Source organism: Emydura macquarii, unplaced genomic scaffold (assembly GCF_026122565.2).
Source record: "Emydura macquarii macquarii isolate MOO-44397 ecotype Brisbane River unplaced genomic scaffold, CSIRO-AGI_Emac_v2 contig_1253, whole genome shotgun sequence".
NCBI lineage: Eukaryota > Metazoa > Chordata > Testudines > Chelidae > Emydura > Emydura macquarii.
In genome coordinates this window covers 19,193,562-19,210,302 of record NW_027131390.1, presented here as the reverse complement: position 1 = coordinate 19,210,302, position 16,741 = coordinate 19,193,562, and the positions used below count along the sequence as shown (strand labels likewise).

General features: G+C 39.5%; 1 protein-coding gene across 1 annotated transcript; it reads left to right on the top strand.

Moving 5' to 3' along the window:
- Positions 1-245: 245 nt before the first annotated feature.
- On the top strand, positions 246-14,865 carry LOC137153930 (homeobox protein CDX-1-like). The gene is made up of 3 exons (XM_067549724.1): positions 246-701; positions 10,234-10,379; positions 14,617-14,865. The coding sequence occupies exons 1-3, from the start codon at positions 254-256 to the stop codon at positions 14,863-14,865; spliced, it is 843 nt and encodes a 280-aa protein (XP_067405825.1). The 5' UTR covers positions 246-253.
- The last annotated feature ends 1,876 nt before the right edge of the window (positions 14,866-16,741 follow it).

Genomic DNA, 16,741 nt, shown 5'->3' with positions numbered 1-16,741 from the left:
CTTCATTTGAATGCAAATGTAATTTTGGGGCAGGCAGTTATCTGTGACATCAGGCAGAACCTTAGTAAACTGTTACCACCAGCACCTGGTAACACCATTGTTAATCATGTGTAGTAAAGAGACATCAGGGCTAGCATGAGTCATTTATAGAGCCAGTTGGGGCTAGAAAAGAGAGAGAAAGAAAGAGGAGGGGAGGAAGAGATCAAACAAACACTGTGAGGAGCAGGATGTCCTGGCAAGACAAAGCCAGGCTATGAGCATCATGTATGTGAGTTATCTTTTGGATAAAGAAGCCAGCATGTATCCAGGATCCGTAAGGTGCAGCAACAACAACAACAACCTGCCAGTGCAAAACTTTGTCTCCACTCCATCCTATTCAGATTACATGGGATATCATCATGTGCCAAGTATGGACAACCATGGACAGTCTTCGGGAGCTTGGGGATCTCACTATGGCACGCAAAGGGAGGATTGGAATACTTATGGCCCAGGACCCTCCAGCACAGTTACTGCTGCACAAATGAATGGCTCATCTCCTGGACAAGTCTCCTACAGCTCTACTGATTACAGCTCCCTGAATCCTGCTGGATCTGGAGTTTTACCTCCTGTAGGTACAATTAGTACAGAGCAAATCTCTCCTAACAGCCAAAGGCACAGCTCTTACGAATGGATGAGGAAAACGGTGCAATCCACTTCCACAGGTATGTGGGTGCTGAGGTTTATGCTGAGAAGAGCTTTCACTTTTTTTGCCTACTTTCTCATTCATATGAAAAGCTGGGAAGTATGCATTTAGAAGAAGAGTCCTGATCATTTTGATGGGTTCTTTCACTATCAGTTAAATATTGATTGTGCTCTTGAATGATGTCTTTGATCACATGTTGATTTATTACATTGTCATTCCTAATTTTTAGTATTGGGGCAAATGAGAAGCAACCTCCTTGGGCAGTAAGAAACTGCTGAATGAAGGGAAGTTTCTCCTTTTGTGATACAGTGTGAAATGATGTTGCTGGAACATTAAAGAAGATGATTTCAATGAGAATTGTAAAGGTCACAGTATTTTAAAAGCATTGAATTGTTTTGTAACTTTTCATATTAATTTTCCTCTGGTCTCACAGTAAGCATGAAAAAAAATGCAGGCCAAAAATATATCTTTGGAAAAGAGGTCAGAAACAGGCATTATCAGAGAAATGCTCTCTCCAGCCCTACAGACCTTGCACTTACCATCTAACATGTAAAAGTAAGTCATGAAGCCTTGAGAAAAGCTTCTGTTTTATGACAGAATGAATCAATGCAGCAAAAGTGGCACTGTTTGCCTATTAAATATACATAAAATCAAACCAGACACACCAGAGAAAGAGACTGAAATGAAGCAAAAAAGGCTGCCGGGAAACAACTAAGGAAAAAGTAATTGTAAAAGCACTTGATCCTGTGAAATGCTGAGCATCCTTGGCTCCCACTGACCTGAATGGAAGCCAAGGGTGCTCAGTAACTCTTGGAGGTGCTCAGAGTCCTTCAATTAGTTGCACTTCAGGAGATTTCCTTTTCCTCTCTCTGTCTCTGCCCCATGCACTACTGTAAGCAATGTTGAGGTTTTTTTAAGTGGGAATTAAAACTGTCAATTTTGGGGTAAAAACGATAATAAAAATCATCTTAAATCATCAGTGAAAAGAAATGCAGAAAACCTACATTAAAATGATGCATCAGATTTCCTAAAGCCAGACTGTGATACTCTTCTTCATGCTGAATAATCTCTAATGTCATGAATAGTCTCACTGAAATCAGTGGGACGGTTTGTGGAGCAGGGTACTACTCTAGGTGAGTAAGGACATCACAGTTCAGCCCCTAAATAAAAATACATGCACCAGATTTTCTTAAAAGTAATATTTGCTTCTGACCCACCATTTCCCAACTAAAACGCAAACCAAGGGCCCAATCCTGCAATTATGCTAAGGTCTAGTGCATCCTGCTTGTGAATAGTACCAGTGAAGGCAATGAGATTACTGCTAAGTGTTTTCAGTATAGGGGCTCAAATCTAAAAGTGACACTATCTCTTCCAAAGTAACAACCCAGATTGCCACAAGCCCCTGTGAGAGTCTAAGAAATGCTGTCAAGAGTATAGAGCTACAGAGAGTTGGAGCTAACACAGGACATGGCGGGAAAACCTATTCCCAACAAAATAATCCCAATTTGCTGCATCCCCAGCCAGAATTGTGGAAGTCGCCAGATCCCACACTGCTTTTCCTGCCTTCTCCTGAACCCTGCCTGCATTTTTATTCCTGTCTTTTTAGACTGCAAGCTCTTTGGGACAGGAACTTGTCTCCTTATCTGGCTGTGCAGTACCTAAGATACTGTGGGCTCTGTATGATAAATAACAAACAACAACATTCTGATCACCCATCTAACTAGCACACCTGAGGCTCTTTCATACTCATCCTGCCAGCACTTGATCTTACAAGGTTCAGAGCACTCATCTGAGGCGTGGAGAACGCAGTAGGAATGGAGGGTGCTGCTATGTGCTCACACCTTTCCACTCTACAGTACCCGGTGCCACAAGCCACTGAGCGCCCTCAACTTTTATGTGCTCAATAGGTGTTGAAGGTGTTTAGTATCTCATAGGATCAGGCCCCACAAAGATGTAATGAATTATTATCCAAGGCCCAAATCCTCTAGGGTATTTAGGAGCATAACTCCCGTTGATTTTAATGGGAATTAAGTACCTAAATATCTTTGAGGATCTGGGCCTAAATGCCTATGGGAATCTAAAACCCACTGATATTCAGTGGGAGCCTTTCTATTGGGTATTGGATCAGACCCTCATCAAAGAGCTCCTCCATTTTGAATAATAGTATCAAAACAACGGGTTTTCTTTCCTGCCTCCTCTTCCCTCTACTAATTATTTTTAAGACAGGAAAGCTCAGCTCAGAAACAACAGCTTTCTAACTGGGATCCTGGTTCTAGCCCTAATCCCATTTCTTCTCATCTTTGTTTTAAAGACCAAATTTTTCCCAGTTTTCCAGCAGGATTAAAATTAACAGCAGCAGCACTCAACCCTTATGGGCGTTGATTCAATAAAGCACTTCAGCATGCGCTTAATTTTGAGCACCACTCGTGAGCATGTGAGTGGTCCTGTTACACGTGCTTAGGTGGATCAGGATCAGAGAGCTCATCACGTTGTAGGATCCAATCCATTGCACTTTCCATCTTCAAAGCCCTGTACAGACAACAATCCTGATCCTGCAATCTTTAGCTAAACTAAAATCACCATTGATTTCAAGAGTTGTTTTGCCTAAGCAAGGATTGCAGGATCAGGCCCATTGTTTAATTAGCCATCCAACACCCTGTGAAGTAGGTAAGTGTATTATCCCTATTTTACACATGGGAAAGCTGAGGCTCCAAGGCTGACATACTTACAGTCCCTCAACCAGTGGAAGAAATTAATCATATGAATAAATTATTTGCTGTTTAAATTATGTGAAGCACTGTGTCCCATAACAATGCAATTTAATTATGGAGACAATGATATTAAGAGCAAAATGATTTTTGCAAGATGACCTTGCAATCCTACAAGAATTAGTCCTGTTAGTAATTCCCTTTGAAGTCAGCAGAGCTACTTGCATATGAGCAGTCCACATATGTGAGTAAGGGCTACAGGTATGCGGCCTACAGTGATTTTGTGGTGGGTTTTCCTTGTTGTATTCTGAATTCATGGCTTGATGAATATTGAAGGAAAACATGTAATCTATTCTCTACTCTTCTCTTATCCCCTGGTGGTCTTTCCACCTTTTGTTCTTCATTCCTCTGATTACCATGGACCTGGAAACAAAAAAAAAAAAAAAGGAGAGTACAACATACTTTTACCTTAAGCCGTTTTTTAAAAAGGAATATTAATATCAGATCTTCAGCTGGTATGAAGTCAAGTCAATGGAACTTTGCTACATCAATGGAGAATCTGGTTTTAGTATTTAATATTAGGGGCCAACCTATAACTCTTGTGGTACTAGAATGTATTACCACAGAGGAGATACAATCTGACTTTGGTCCATCATTCTCAAGCTGGAGGATGTGCTTCATTTTGATCTGCAATGCCCTCTCCTAGCATCTTTGGAACACGAGGGATTATCCCGCACCCACCAATGTCAATGCAGGATTGAGTGCTTGGTCTTTGCATTGTTGAAGGTGTTGAGCATGCAGAAGAAAGCAAAATGTGTTAGACTTCAGAGAAGGGCTCAAGGACAATTCAAAGGAGAAAATGTTGAATATTAAATATTCAATATTTTTATCCGATGACATAGCTGGAGCAAGGCTCCTCTCATTTATCTTCCTGCCCTATAAAATATTACCCCTCAGAGGGCAGAACAAAACCGTGCCAACTATCACTCTAGGATGTGAAAAAAAATGGAAGCTGCCCACATATTTTCAAAAGTATTCACAGGTACTTTCATAGAGATATTTTGCCATTTTCACTAAGGAGGAAGAAAAGTCTTTTTTTGAGAGAGAAAATAGCAACAAATTTGCAGTGAAACCATACCCCCAAAAAAGTATTTCTGTGATACTGGTAAAAACTTGCTTCTTCAGCAGTTTCACCAGCAGTGTGAATTTCTTCACACAGCTGGAGGACAGTAGAGAGGACCTGACATTAAATAGAAAGCGGGTAAGAAGGGTTTCTAATGGTGTAAAGAAGCAGGAGGAGGGAAACTTTGATTATGGGCAGAGCTTGTAATTTCCTGCACATGATGACTCCCATATCTTCCTTGTTCAATGACAGCTTTATTCTGAAGACACAAGCCACACTTTCTGATGTTGAGAAATGCTGATGGCATCATTGGCATATGCACTACTAACAGAGATTATCTGACCTTTGAAGAGCATAGAAATCCCATCCCTTCCATTTTTAGAAAAGAAAAAATACTGTGGGAAAGAATCCAGGCCCAATTCTGCAAGGTGCTGAATGCCTAAACAATATATGAAAGACAGCCAGCATGGCTCCAACAACACTGCATATAAAGAATATATAACACTTGTAGGAATTTCAACTCATCCCTTGCTCCCTTCACTTTATAAAGTCATGAAAAGATGATTTATCCTGATCTGGTCACTTACAAATCTACCCTCACCTTCAACAGCTTGTACACTTCTGCTATCCAAAATCAAAATACTGGGTAGGGAACTCACCCAATCAACAGAAAGAAGGGGGGGAAAGGAGGAGCAATTCTGCTCTGAATTCAATGGATTTAATTTGGTTTACTTTAGTGGAGTATCTCCAAGTTTATACTGAAAAAAAACAGAACAGAATTTGGCCCATGAGTTTTAGCATAAAACAACAGAATAGATCCAAAGTAGAAAATCCAGGTATTACAAATCAGATAGAAGTCAAAAAGAGACAAAGCAAAATTCTGCACTTAAAGTCTCATGATGGATCTTGACTCCAGTATGCTGCTCTTCTTCTTCCAGGCATGGATCTCCACAAGCACATGCAGCAAGAAAAAATTATTCGCACCAAGACCCACCATACAGAACTGAAACAGAATTTTGTTCGTACTTTACACATATGGGTCAAGAAACATTTAAGCACATAAGTAGTTTTACTCATTTAAGCACATAAGTAGTCCCACTTAACTCAATGGGCTTCTCGTGGGAGTAAAGTTACTGATACAGGTGTATGAAGGTTTGGGCCCATGTAGCACTTCAGAAATGGAAAGATGCTGACCTTGTATTTTAACTGTTATAGAATGTCATATACAGAATGGAGGAATAGTGTTCCTTGTCCTGATTCATTCAAAATTGTTTTGGTTTCAGAACTCTGCTGAAGTCAGTGAAGTTACACCAAGGATGAGTTTGGTCCTTTCTATCACTTTTCAATAAAGTGCCCCCAGGCATATTTAATTAGAGATGGGCTCAAAGTAAAATTATGGATCCTAATATGAGGGCTAGCAAAATCAAAACCCAGATTTGGATTTGAATTTTGAAAATGTCCCCTATTTCTGCAATGGTCTGAACCAATACTTCCAATCCAGTCATCCCCAAATAGCGGGGTTACACAAAAATCTAGATGTGAACTGTGTGTCTTGAACATATCTTTGGGCCAGAATGTGTTTCTACATTCTACCACTTTCAGTTGTTCTCATGTAATCAGGTACACCCATTATCTCCCTCTGACACAAGTTGCACCTATGTAACTGAGACCAGAATATGACCCTCTATAATTAATATGATACTGCAGAGTAGCTCTCTATATCGGCATAGGTAGATGCTAGATTTTTATGAAGGATGTTAGTTCACATAAGACAGAAAGGTGCTCCTAAACAGCTGAGAGAGAAGGCAATGAAAAAGGGGCCAGGGCCAGTTCTAATGCTAATTTATTTTGCTTTGTAAACTTGTTGTGAGGTCTGAGAGTATTTTTTTTCTTCCCTAGGCTACATTGTCTTGGGTTTTGAGGCCTATCTGTCATATTGAGGCAACAGACCCTTTTAACACTTCTCTTTGCTTTGATATGCAGCCCTGGCTCTTCCTTCTCCCTCTTTTCTTCAGGAGTTATATTGCCGGAAAGGGTGATGATTTTCACAGCAAATAAAGAGGCCTTCTCCTAGCTTTATTGTCTTCAGAAGAAATGCTCTGTGAATTTTATGACCAATGGGAAAGTTCTTCCCTTCCCCCCACTTGGATCCTGCCCAGAGTCACAAAAATTGCTAGAGTAACTAGAGTTCCCTCCAGGGAATTGTTAAAACCCCTTTTGCAAGGTGCAGTTTAAGTCATAAATGTCAGGTGAACCTCATTTTTCCAAAGGCATTTTCACTATTTGTAAAACAAATTTCAGGCAAACTTTGCTATATTTAAGCTGCTTTTCAGAACCAGAGTATCCATGTATTAGCACTAGGAGGGCATATTACAATGCAGGTTAGGCCTCTGACTTCTGGTAGCCTATTAGATCAAGTCTAAACAATTGCAATTCCATGACAGAGTCCCCCAAGAGAGAATGTCTTTAGTTAAATTGATACCACACGTTGACTAAGATGACACCAGTCTGGCATCAGAAAGACTAATAAAAAAAAGCCTAATAGGGCAAATTCTGCTCACTTAACTCACCTATGTAGTTCCATAGACTCCAGTGAAACTATTCACTTGAGTAAAGTGAGGAGGGTTTAGCTAAAGGTTGGATTTAAAGTTTACTTTTCAGTTTTAGAGGGGAAAATTGTAATTATTGTCCCCAAAAGGACTGTGGAAAAGCCAACAGCATCTGTTTTGCTGTTTATTGGCCAAATCCTTATAGCGTTTCTCAGGTTTTACTTAGGTAAACTCCCCTTGAAATAACTGGAGTTTTGGCTGCGTAAAGACCAAGCAAGGTCCTAGGGATTTGGCCCAGACAGCATTAGAGACAGGCCATTAAATGTAATTGCTTTCATAATCTTTCAAATGGGTTGGGATTAACTTTTGGTTTGGGAAGTTTGTTTTGGTTTAGCTTTGGCAAATGTATGAAAAATGTACTCCTTCAGCAGCAATATAAAATGCTGCATGCATAATGGGTCTGACCTAGCTCCCAGTAAAGACATTGAAAAAAATCCTATTGACTTAAATGGACAATAAAACATTCTCTTCTTAGATGCACCTGGCAGATCTCAGCTCTGACATAGGTGCGTATGGATTCTAAGCATACAGGAAAAGCAGAATAATTAAGTCAAGAGCCACACCAGGCAAATCATAGACAATTTTGCTCTTATTATTTACTTTTAACAATAAACAAGCAACACATGTATAGACAAATAGATGCTAAGTTCTGCAAATATATTTCACTTCTATTTCAGTTTAAAAAGCAAAGAAAAATTCCTCCTGCTGGATAATAAGAGTTTAATACTTAGAGGTGTCTCTTTGGCTTTACTCTCTGCTTTTGGAGATAAAAGGGGATCTGATATTTGTTTATGGCTTCTGAATGTGAATAGCGTTCATGATAAGATCACCTTGTAGCTCTTTTGTGTACTTCATCTTAACACCACAATGGAGAGTTTAGAGAAACATTTTAGGCATTTTGTTCCACAGAATGACCCCAAATTCACATTTAAAGGGGAAAAAAACCTAAACAAAACACATGCTAGAAAGATCAAAAGAAGTTTAAAAAATATCAAGTAAGGCATTAAAGCACCACAGGTGACCATATGTTAAACAAACAATTTACACTTCCAATGAATGAAAACAAATGTACTGATACCTATGTAGGCTGAAGAGAATTACTGCTGGTTTTCAGGACCTCTTTAAAATTTTTGTCAGTAGTATTTTGGAATTGACATGGCTAACTTTACCACTGGTATAAGCATGATTGGGTTTACCCTGCTATCACTCCATCATAACACTTGTGTTAACTATATTGGCTCAGTGCAATTACTACATATTTACTCTAATGTAACTCAGAGCTGAATCAGTGGGAATCTTTCATGGAGAAGGTGTCGGACATGGCTGAAAGTATTCTCAGCTTTGTGGACATTGTATTTCTTAAACAAACAAACATGAATAGTAAATGTGAACAAGGACAAAAATATTTTTCTACACCTAAATGTTCAGACCTGTCTCCAAATTATACAGATTTTATAAGAAATATCCAGATCACTTAAAGCCTGCTATTAATTAATACACAGTGCTTGCCCAAGGCTGAACTATTTGTACCATGGAGGCTAACAGACTCCATTCAGAGAGAGTAGGACCTTGTTCTTCAATCCTGGCAAACAGAGACCCCCCAGAAGAAATCAAGGCTGTCACATTGGTTAGATCAGGTATCATTCATAGCCACAGGCAGAATATTATTTATTAATTATTTAGCACCTAGGAACCCCCATCAGGGACCAGGACTCCATTATGATTGGTGCTGGGACCATGATGATCTGGACTTCAGCATCAACAAAAGGGGAAGGCTAATGACAAAGGGAGCATCTGTGATCTTCTCACTTTTTAGTGCTGCTAGGACTGGTTGCCCCAAGAAGTTGTCTCATTATAAAATTAATAAAGTTGCAGCCTTTTGGGTGGTTTGGGGGAAGTTCCCCTTTTCCCCGAGAATCAGGCATTAACACACCTTTCTCAGGAAAAGGGTTTGTGGGTAAGCATGAGCCATCCTACTAGGCTAGGGCATTCTCCAAGGAGTAGGCTGTTCTGGGTCGTAGGCCATAATAGGCCTTGAGAATAATTCAGGCTCTGAGAGGTTACCTTAGTTTTAAGCCAGCTGTTTAGCCTCAGAAGGCCTTGGGGGTAATGCAGACTCTGATAAGGCCTTAGTTTAAAAACTGCTGTTAATTCCTAGGGCTGTGATGCTCTGGATTTAAGCACTGACAAAGGGAAGGGGAGGGAGGTGACAAAGGGAGCATCTATGGTCCTCCCCCTTTTCACTGCTACTAGGACTGGTTATCCTGAGAAGTTAACCTGATGGAATTAATGAAGTTGCAGCTACTTGGCCAGGAATTCCAGATGTCTGTGTCTGTCCTCAATGGCTGCTGACATTCATAATTACCATTTTAACAGTCCCTTGTTCAGCCATGTCCTGGACCCAGTCTTGAAATGATGGAACAAGATCAGTAAAGAATGTATGCTGCAACTTTGACATGTTCTACCTCAAGTATTATCATTCTCTCAATCTCTCTTTGTTTATTTGCAACTGAAAATCTTTCATACTTCCATTCCTTGCACTGATGTCCAGGCATAGTTTGTCTCCATCTTTTAAGACAAGGGGGGGGGGAAGAGCCACCTATCAAATTATGGTAATAAAACTCTGCACATATCGATCATTATCATTACTGTTTTTACCGCACCAAGAGTTCTAGACCGACAGTGTGCTTTACAGACAGTGAAAGAAACCTCACAATCCCCCTTTTTGAGGCAGATATCATCTCTATTTGGAAAAACCGAGCAATAGAGATGTTTTGTGACTTACCTAAGGCCACAAAGGAAGTCTATGTCAGAGCTAGAAATGGAAATCAGATTTCCAAACTACCAGTCCTTAATCACAAAACCATCCTTCCTCTCCAAAATGATAACATGGTGTTGATAAAGAAATCTGAGCATCAGTTTGTCATCTGTTTAGAGTCAGATTCGCCTGTGGTGTAAATCAAGATAACTCTACTGAAGTCAACGGAGTAAGCGAGAGAAGAATCAGGCCCAGAATTTTCAGGAACATTTTGACAAATGTAAAACAAGGTATTTTATGCTATTGAAATTAAAAACTCTCGCTTGAAGCTATGTCTTTTTCTTTCAAAACAGGTAAAACAAGAACAAGAGAGAAGTATCGGGTGGTTTACACAGATCATCAGAGATTAGAATTAGAGAAGGAATTTCATTACAACAGATACATTACGATCAGGAGGAAATCTGAACTTGCTGCAAACCTAAGACTTTCCGAGAGACAGGTAGAGTATGGCCCATGTACTCAGGATTTTTCATGCATTATTGTTGTTGCTCGGAAGATGACAAAACTGGTTAAAAACACAAGCATCATAATGTCTCTAAGCACCAAACAACGTGGCTGGACTCTGTTTGCAATATACAAACCACTAACTTAGTCAACTAAGTGTGATTACTCCCACTGGCCTTATCTCCACTAGGGCATTATTTCTACATGTCCCACCATTGCTAACATGGGTTCAGCTGTAACAGCAGCAGCAATGGTGCTAGTGCAAGTGCCGACAAAGCAATGCCAGCTGGCAGCCTTTTAAGCACAGAGTTATTTAGACTTACTCTGTATAGGGATAGATGAGATGGTCTTAAAACACCAGCAGCTGCCTGGAACCTTATCTACCCTGATGGGAAATTTTAGCAAAAAATCCTAGAGTGAAGTCTTGGCCCCACTGAAATCAATGGGAGTTTTGCTATTGACATCAATGGGGCCAAGATTTCATCCTTAGTTTAGACACAGCCACTAAGTCCAATTGACAAGCTCAGGTACATTTAGCAAAGTACTTATTTATCCCTCGGGTTCCCCTTTACATTTACTTGAGGATTCCCTCCTCACTCAATATTTCCTCCATTCTGTTCTCTAATCTTGAGGTCTATATTAGCAACACCAGTCTTCTAGCCAAGAGTTGAATGTAGTTTGCTCTGGAATCCATCAATGTCACACTCTTAAATCGGGTATTTGCAATGGCTGTGCACTGCTCCTGTAGTGCTTCCAACTTTGTCTTCCTCCTACCAATTGAGCTGGGAACATGGCCTCTAGCTCTAAAACACTTCCCACCCCAGCTGGCTCAGGAAGCAAGACACTGAGATAAGAAGTCACCCAGAGAGGATCACCCACAGAGCAATGCAAATAATTATTCCTTGGGCTAACATAATACGTTCTGTATCATGTTATCTGGGAGATCCTTTAATCATTGCACGGAAACTAGGCAGTGAAGTATAGAATTATGAGTTTTATTAATGGAGCGCTAGGAATAATTCTTGTTCGATAATATGTTCAACAATTTCACCTCATTTTGTTTGCAAATTGTCTGCAAATTCATCAAGATTTTCCCAGTCATTCACTGAATAATGTGCCTGATTCTCTATTTCTTTGCACTTTGTGATATGCAAAGTGGGTACAAAAGCTATCAAATCTGATTAGTAGTATTGTACATCCAGGCTGCACTTAACTTACACAGGTGTAAATGACACCACATGGCGTAAGACAGTGGAGAAATAAGCCCAAATTTCATTAGTAAGTATTGATCTGTAGTGAGTTAGCAAGTAATTCATTGTAAGTATTTGATTATCAGACACTTAAGTTGTTTTAATTGGATATATAGATCACATCATATATATGTTCCCTGATTGGGTAATATCTGGATTTAGTTATGCCCATAATTACTAATTCAAGTTGCGCTTTCTGTGAATATTCAGCCTGGTCATGTAATGTTTGGGTTACAAAGTATTGTATCTGTATGTCTGCTCTACCCACAAAAGCTGTATGTATCACTTTAACTATGCCAGTATGGTTACAGTGTTACAACACCTCACCACCCACACCACTGCGGATGTAGTTATATTCCTATAACTTATTGCCATTCAGAAAGGGGTATCAGCAATACCAACATAAGGCACCTTTTATGCCATTATAACTGTGTCTGCATTAGAGGTTATATTGGTATTACAATTTTGGTTTAAAAAAAATTACATACCTAACCAGTCACAATTATACCAGTACAAAAATTGTATGTACAACAGACCTTAAATTAGAATCAGTGATTACACTGATGGTTTTTGGACAGGTCATTGTGCCTGTAAGAAAAATATGCATGATAGGTACCACACAGATAGTGTAAAGCAACTGTAGATAAGATTATGTAGCTTTGGTATAGTAGTTGCTGATAATCTGGGAAGCAGGAAAATTCATTCACTCCTGTGAGATACTGGGAGAAGTGGATCCTCTTATAACCCCAGAAATATTTTATATATGGATGGGAGGAAGGGTTCTTTCCTGCAAGTTAAAATACAAAAAGATGATTGTGATTGGTTGAAGACCCCACTAACATTAATGAATGATAATAACTAACATATGGAGAGAGCAAGTGCACAACTTTTTACCTAGATGAATCTCAAAACACTTTACAAACTTTAGCACGGATCTATATGTATTGTTTTACACACGACTAAAATGTAGCTACTGTTGAAGTGAAACACAGCAATTATTTACCGAGGGACAGAAACACTACAGAATAGTGTTTGGACAGCTAATTAATACTACATCCAACTGAAACTGCTGTTGGAAATGTAGTAAGCAAGTAGGCCTGTTGTTGAGGGAAAACAGAAACAAGTGAGCAGGGGTGGAGAGTGTTGAGCAGGATGGTGGGGAGCAAGGAAGAAGAGGGAGAGAATTAAACTGAGGGAAAGAAAACTATTTGCAGAGCAACTTAACAAGGGAAAATAGCCCCACAGTCCAAGCTCCATGAGCCCGAGTCAGCTGGCATGGGCCAGTCGCAGGCATCTAACTATAGTATAGACATACCCTGAGACAATACAGGAATGTGGGGGGCTATATCATTACCTAAGATAAAATTAATAAATGTCTTATTCAGGGTTTTGCCACCATATCATTTTTTTCCCCCCTAAAACATAGGAATTTGGAATTTTAAAAATTCTTCAGCATAACACCCCTGGAGAATACCCATTTTTATTTCTTTGCCATCTCTCAGCTCACCACAGTCTGTGCCTTTCTCACTTCTCTGTTTCTGATCTGAACATCAAAAAGATATCAGATTTTTTAGAATTATCATGATAATTCTGCCTCAGTAAACAGATTAGATTTAATACAGAATCACTTACGCAGTTCCTCACCTGGTGTAAATTGGTGTCATTTTACACTAGCTGAGGATCTGGCCCATGATCATTATAGATGCAATAGAACTTTTCACAAGAGTAATGAGTTATCCCTAGATTCCTGGTCAAATTCCATTGTCTGTCGCCTCAGAATCCCCCTCCCCCGTGCTTCACTTCTTCATTACCTATCCTACACTGTTGCTGATTCTTTATCGCCTATCCTAAAAAAACGGTTGGAGTTATCGCAGCATGCTCTTCACCCATTGCTTCATTTCACCACAAAGGTGGCTGCATTTCATTTGTGAGTAAAGTAATGAATATAGTATGTAGTCATAATTCTGTCCTTCAACGTGTGTGCATATTGCCCACTGATCTCAATAGACTGTTTGCACATATATATCGAAGGGCAGATTTTGGCCCATAGTTTGCATATCTGTCTTTAAAGCACTTTAGGGTTGTTCTGTTTGAGAGATACAACATAAATGTAAACCATTAGTATTAATGTGGAATGCAGCAGAATACTATGCAAATCCTGCAGTAGGTCTCAGCCAACACTCCTTACCTGAAAGGTGGGGTCAACCCAGTGTAAAAAAAAAACTTGTTAAAACAGTTCTTCTGAGTTAAAGTGGAATATGTCACTGAAAATGATTTTTAATAAGAAAAGAGGTTGAAAGGTAAGTTTTAAAAAAAAGCTGTTTTCTCAGTCCAAATTGAAAGAGCTGGGTCATTTTACCAAATTATGAGCAAACTTTTCAAAATGTGAGCCTAAACAGACAGATAAATCCATACTGAGGAACTGGTAAATGCGGATTAACTCCACTGAAGTCCGAGTTACACTGGTGTAAAATTGATGAACACGAGAAGAGAAAAATGCCTTAAGTAAATTGGCCCTTATTTTTTGGTTTGGCCAAGCTGCACTTGGTGCATGTCCAAGGCAGGGGCAAAGGTGGCTGTAAAATTTCCTGTATGGTCCCCTGATCTCTGGGGCTATGGATGCCAGTTCAGTCCACACCATTAATTAGAGCAGCCTCAGGCATTTGGATATCATAGTGATGCATGCAGCATAAGAATTTAAATAAGATTTTGTACACACAATCTAAATATGTTACATATAAATATGCCAAAAATAAGACTCTCAGAAAAAAATCACACAACACTGAGAATCTGATTTAAACTAAATAGATCAATATGTACTTTAAAGTTTTTCACAAAGGAATTGGGTTTGTGCTATTTCAGAGTTTACTACTTCCTACGTGACCTACATGCATGTGACTTTTTCCTATGACAATTAGTAGATAACTGATCAGCCTGCATTCTGTTAGCCGCTGAAACACCTTTTCCTTTCTTCCTCTGCAGGTGAAAATCTGGTTCCAGAATCGCAGAGCCAAAGAAAGAAAATTAATGAAGAAGAAAATGACTCATTTTGATGGCACCAGCCTTGGCTCTATGCAGAGTGACTCTGGCTCAGTGAGCCCCATCCCAGTACATAACCCACAGACTCATTCAGAAATGTCCAGTTCTTTATTTCCCCCACCACCTCCTCCGCTTCCAATGACCAGCTTACAGCACAATGGGAACCTTCAGCAGGTGGTGGCCTCTCAGTAAGGCCATTCGAAGAGTTATTTTATAAAAAACATTATCAACCAACAGTACATGGAGCACTACCGTTCAAAAGGGGACAAGACAGCCAGAGCTGTTTTGCAAGAGATCCCAGCATCTCAACAGCCTTATGTGCACAGGCTCCACGTACAATAAACTAAGGGCCAAATCCCTAGGGCCTGCAAAAGGACAGTGGAAGACCCCAAAGCCAATGGAACTGTTGTATGCAAAGGGTCCTGGTTGGATGCTACAAGAGGATGCCATGGTCTCTCTGGGCTACAAAGCAGGCACTTCCTATGGCAGTGCAGAGGGTTGGGCTGGGAGCGAGAGGGTGGCCAGTTGTTCCACTTCTATGTGGATCCACCAGCCAAAAGATGTATGAAGTGGACCACGGGCAATGCTAGATTCCTGAGGACAAAACAGGGACTGTGCATGTGCTCTGTGCCCTGCCACTGGGTTAAGAGGGAAGATTCCTCCCCCTTCCCATCCTTATGGGAAGTCCCATGTGCTAATCTCGCTTTCTCGAGTTTTGCACATGGGTCCAGGATTTGGCCATGAAAAACTACTTCATGCTATGGGCTACTTGATTGAAAGCCTAGATCAAGGTGGCTACAGACTGCTGAGTTATTGAGGTTTTTTTTAAAAAAAACATAAATCACTTCCAAGGCTAAATAATACTAGAACAAACATGCGCTCTTCAAATCATCCCATAAATGTTTCTGGAGAAACATTATGAAACTGTGAATCTTGGGCCATTTTCACTCATGGTGGAAGAGAAATCATTTCAGCTCATTTTGTTTCTTAAAGAAATAGTGAAGGGAGAAAAATTCTTAAAACTTAGATATACTTAAGGGAACAATTGCATTTTGTGAGACAATGAAACTGTAGATAAAGATACATCTAATACATCCAAGTAATGTTTAAATTCCTTGACATTTAGTTTGGTTTTCAGACATATTGTAATATTAAAAATTGGAAAGGCAAAATTAATGAAAGACCAAGCAAACCAATATCTTGCTTGAATATGATCTCTGGCCAATATTTTTGTAAATGGGTCCCTATTACTGAGGTGCTAAATCCATATTTAGGCACTTAAATATGTGACCTGCTTTTTAAAAGTGCTGATATCTCATTGACTTCAGTGGGAACTGCTGGGTATTCAGCGCTTTTGAAAGTGTGGCAACTTATCTAGGTGGTTATCTATGGACTTAGGTGCGTAGATCTAAGCACCTAAATGACTATGTCCCATTGTTAAAAGTGACTTAGGCTCCTACAGTCCCATTGATTTTCATTAAGACATAGCCTTCTCAGTACTTAAGTCACTTTTGAAAATGGGACATAGATTCCCAAGTCACTTAGGTATTTTTTAAAATTTTTACCCCAAATTTTGGCCTATGTGTATGTACATTCTCGTTTTCCTTTAATTATATATCATAATATTATTTTGATGATCTAATATGGATAATGAAAAATTACTTTGTATACAAAGAACTCTAAAATAAAATGACTCTTCAATAAGTGTATCCAATGTGGTTTTAACCTACTGCAGAAAATGGTAATGCAGAAAGGATTTTCATCATCAGTCTGTTATTTAATATAATTATGGTATAAGTGGAGGGGTTATGGTGAGAATAAGATGGCTCCAGGGCTTGGTAATTTCACTTCTAAATCACCAATTTTAATGCAGCTCAGACTTTAAACACCTCATGATTGTGCAATGGCTTAAGTGAAATAAGGTTAGAAGTCCCAGTTCAGCTCTAAGTGGACATGTGTCTCTATCACAAAATGCCCTCTAAAATTTCCTTCCTGGATGGTAGTAACCACATAAGATGTTGAAACTAAACTCAGCCTTAGAGATGGCCCTTCTATATCAAGGTTCAGG

What these genes read in the sequence shown, in the direction of transcription:
- LOC137153930 (XM_067549724.1), top strand. Translation starts at nt 254, where the DNA reads ATGAGCATCATGTATGTGAGTTATCTTTTGGATAAAGAAGCCAGCATG. An exon ending in GGTGCAATCCACTTCCACAG is followed by an intron (nt 702 to 10,233) that starts GTATGTGGGTGC and finishes CTTTCAAAACAG; the next exon opens with GTAAAACAAGAACAAGAGAG. An exon ending in TAAGACTTTCCGAGAGACAG is followed by an intron (nt 10,380 to 14,616) that starts GTAGAGTATGGC and finishes CTTCCTCTGCAG; the next exon opens with GTGAAAATCTGGTTCCAGAA.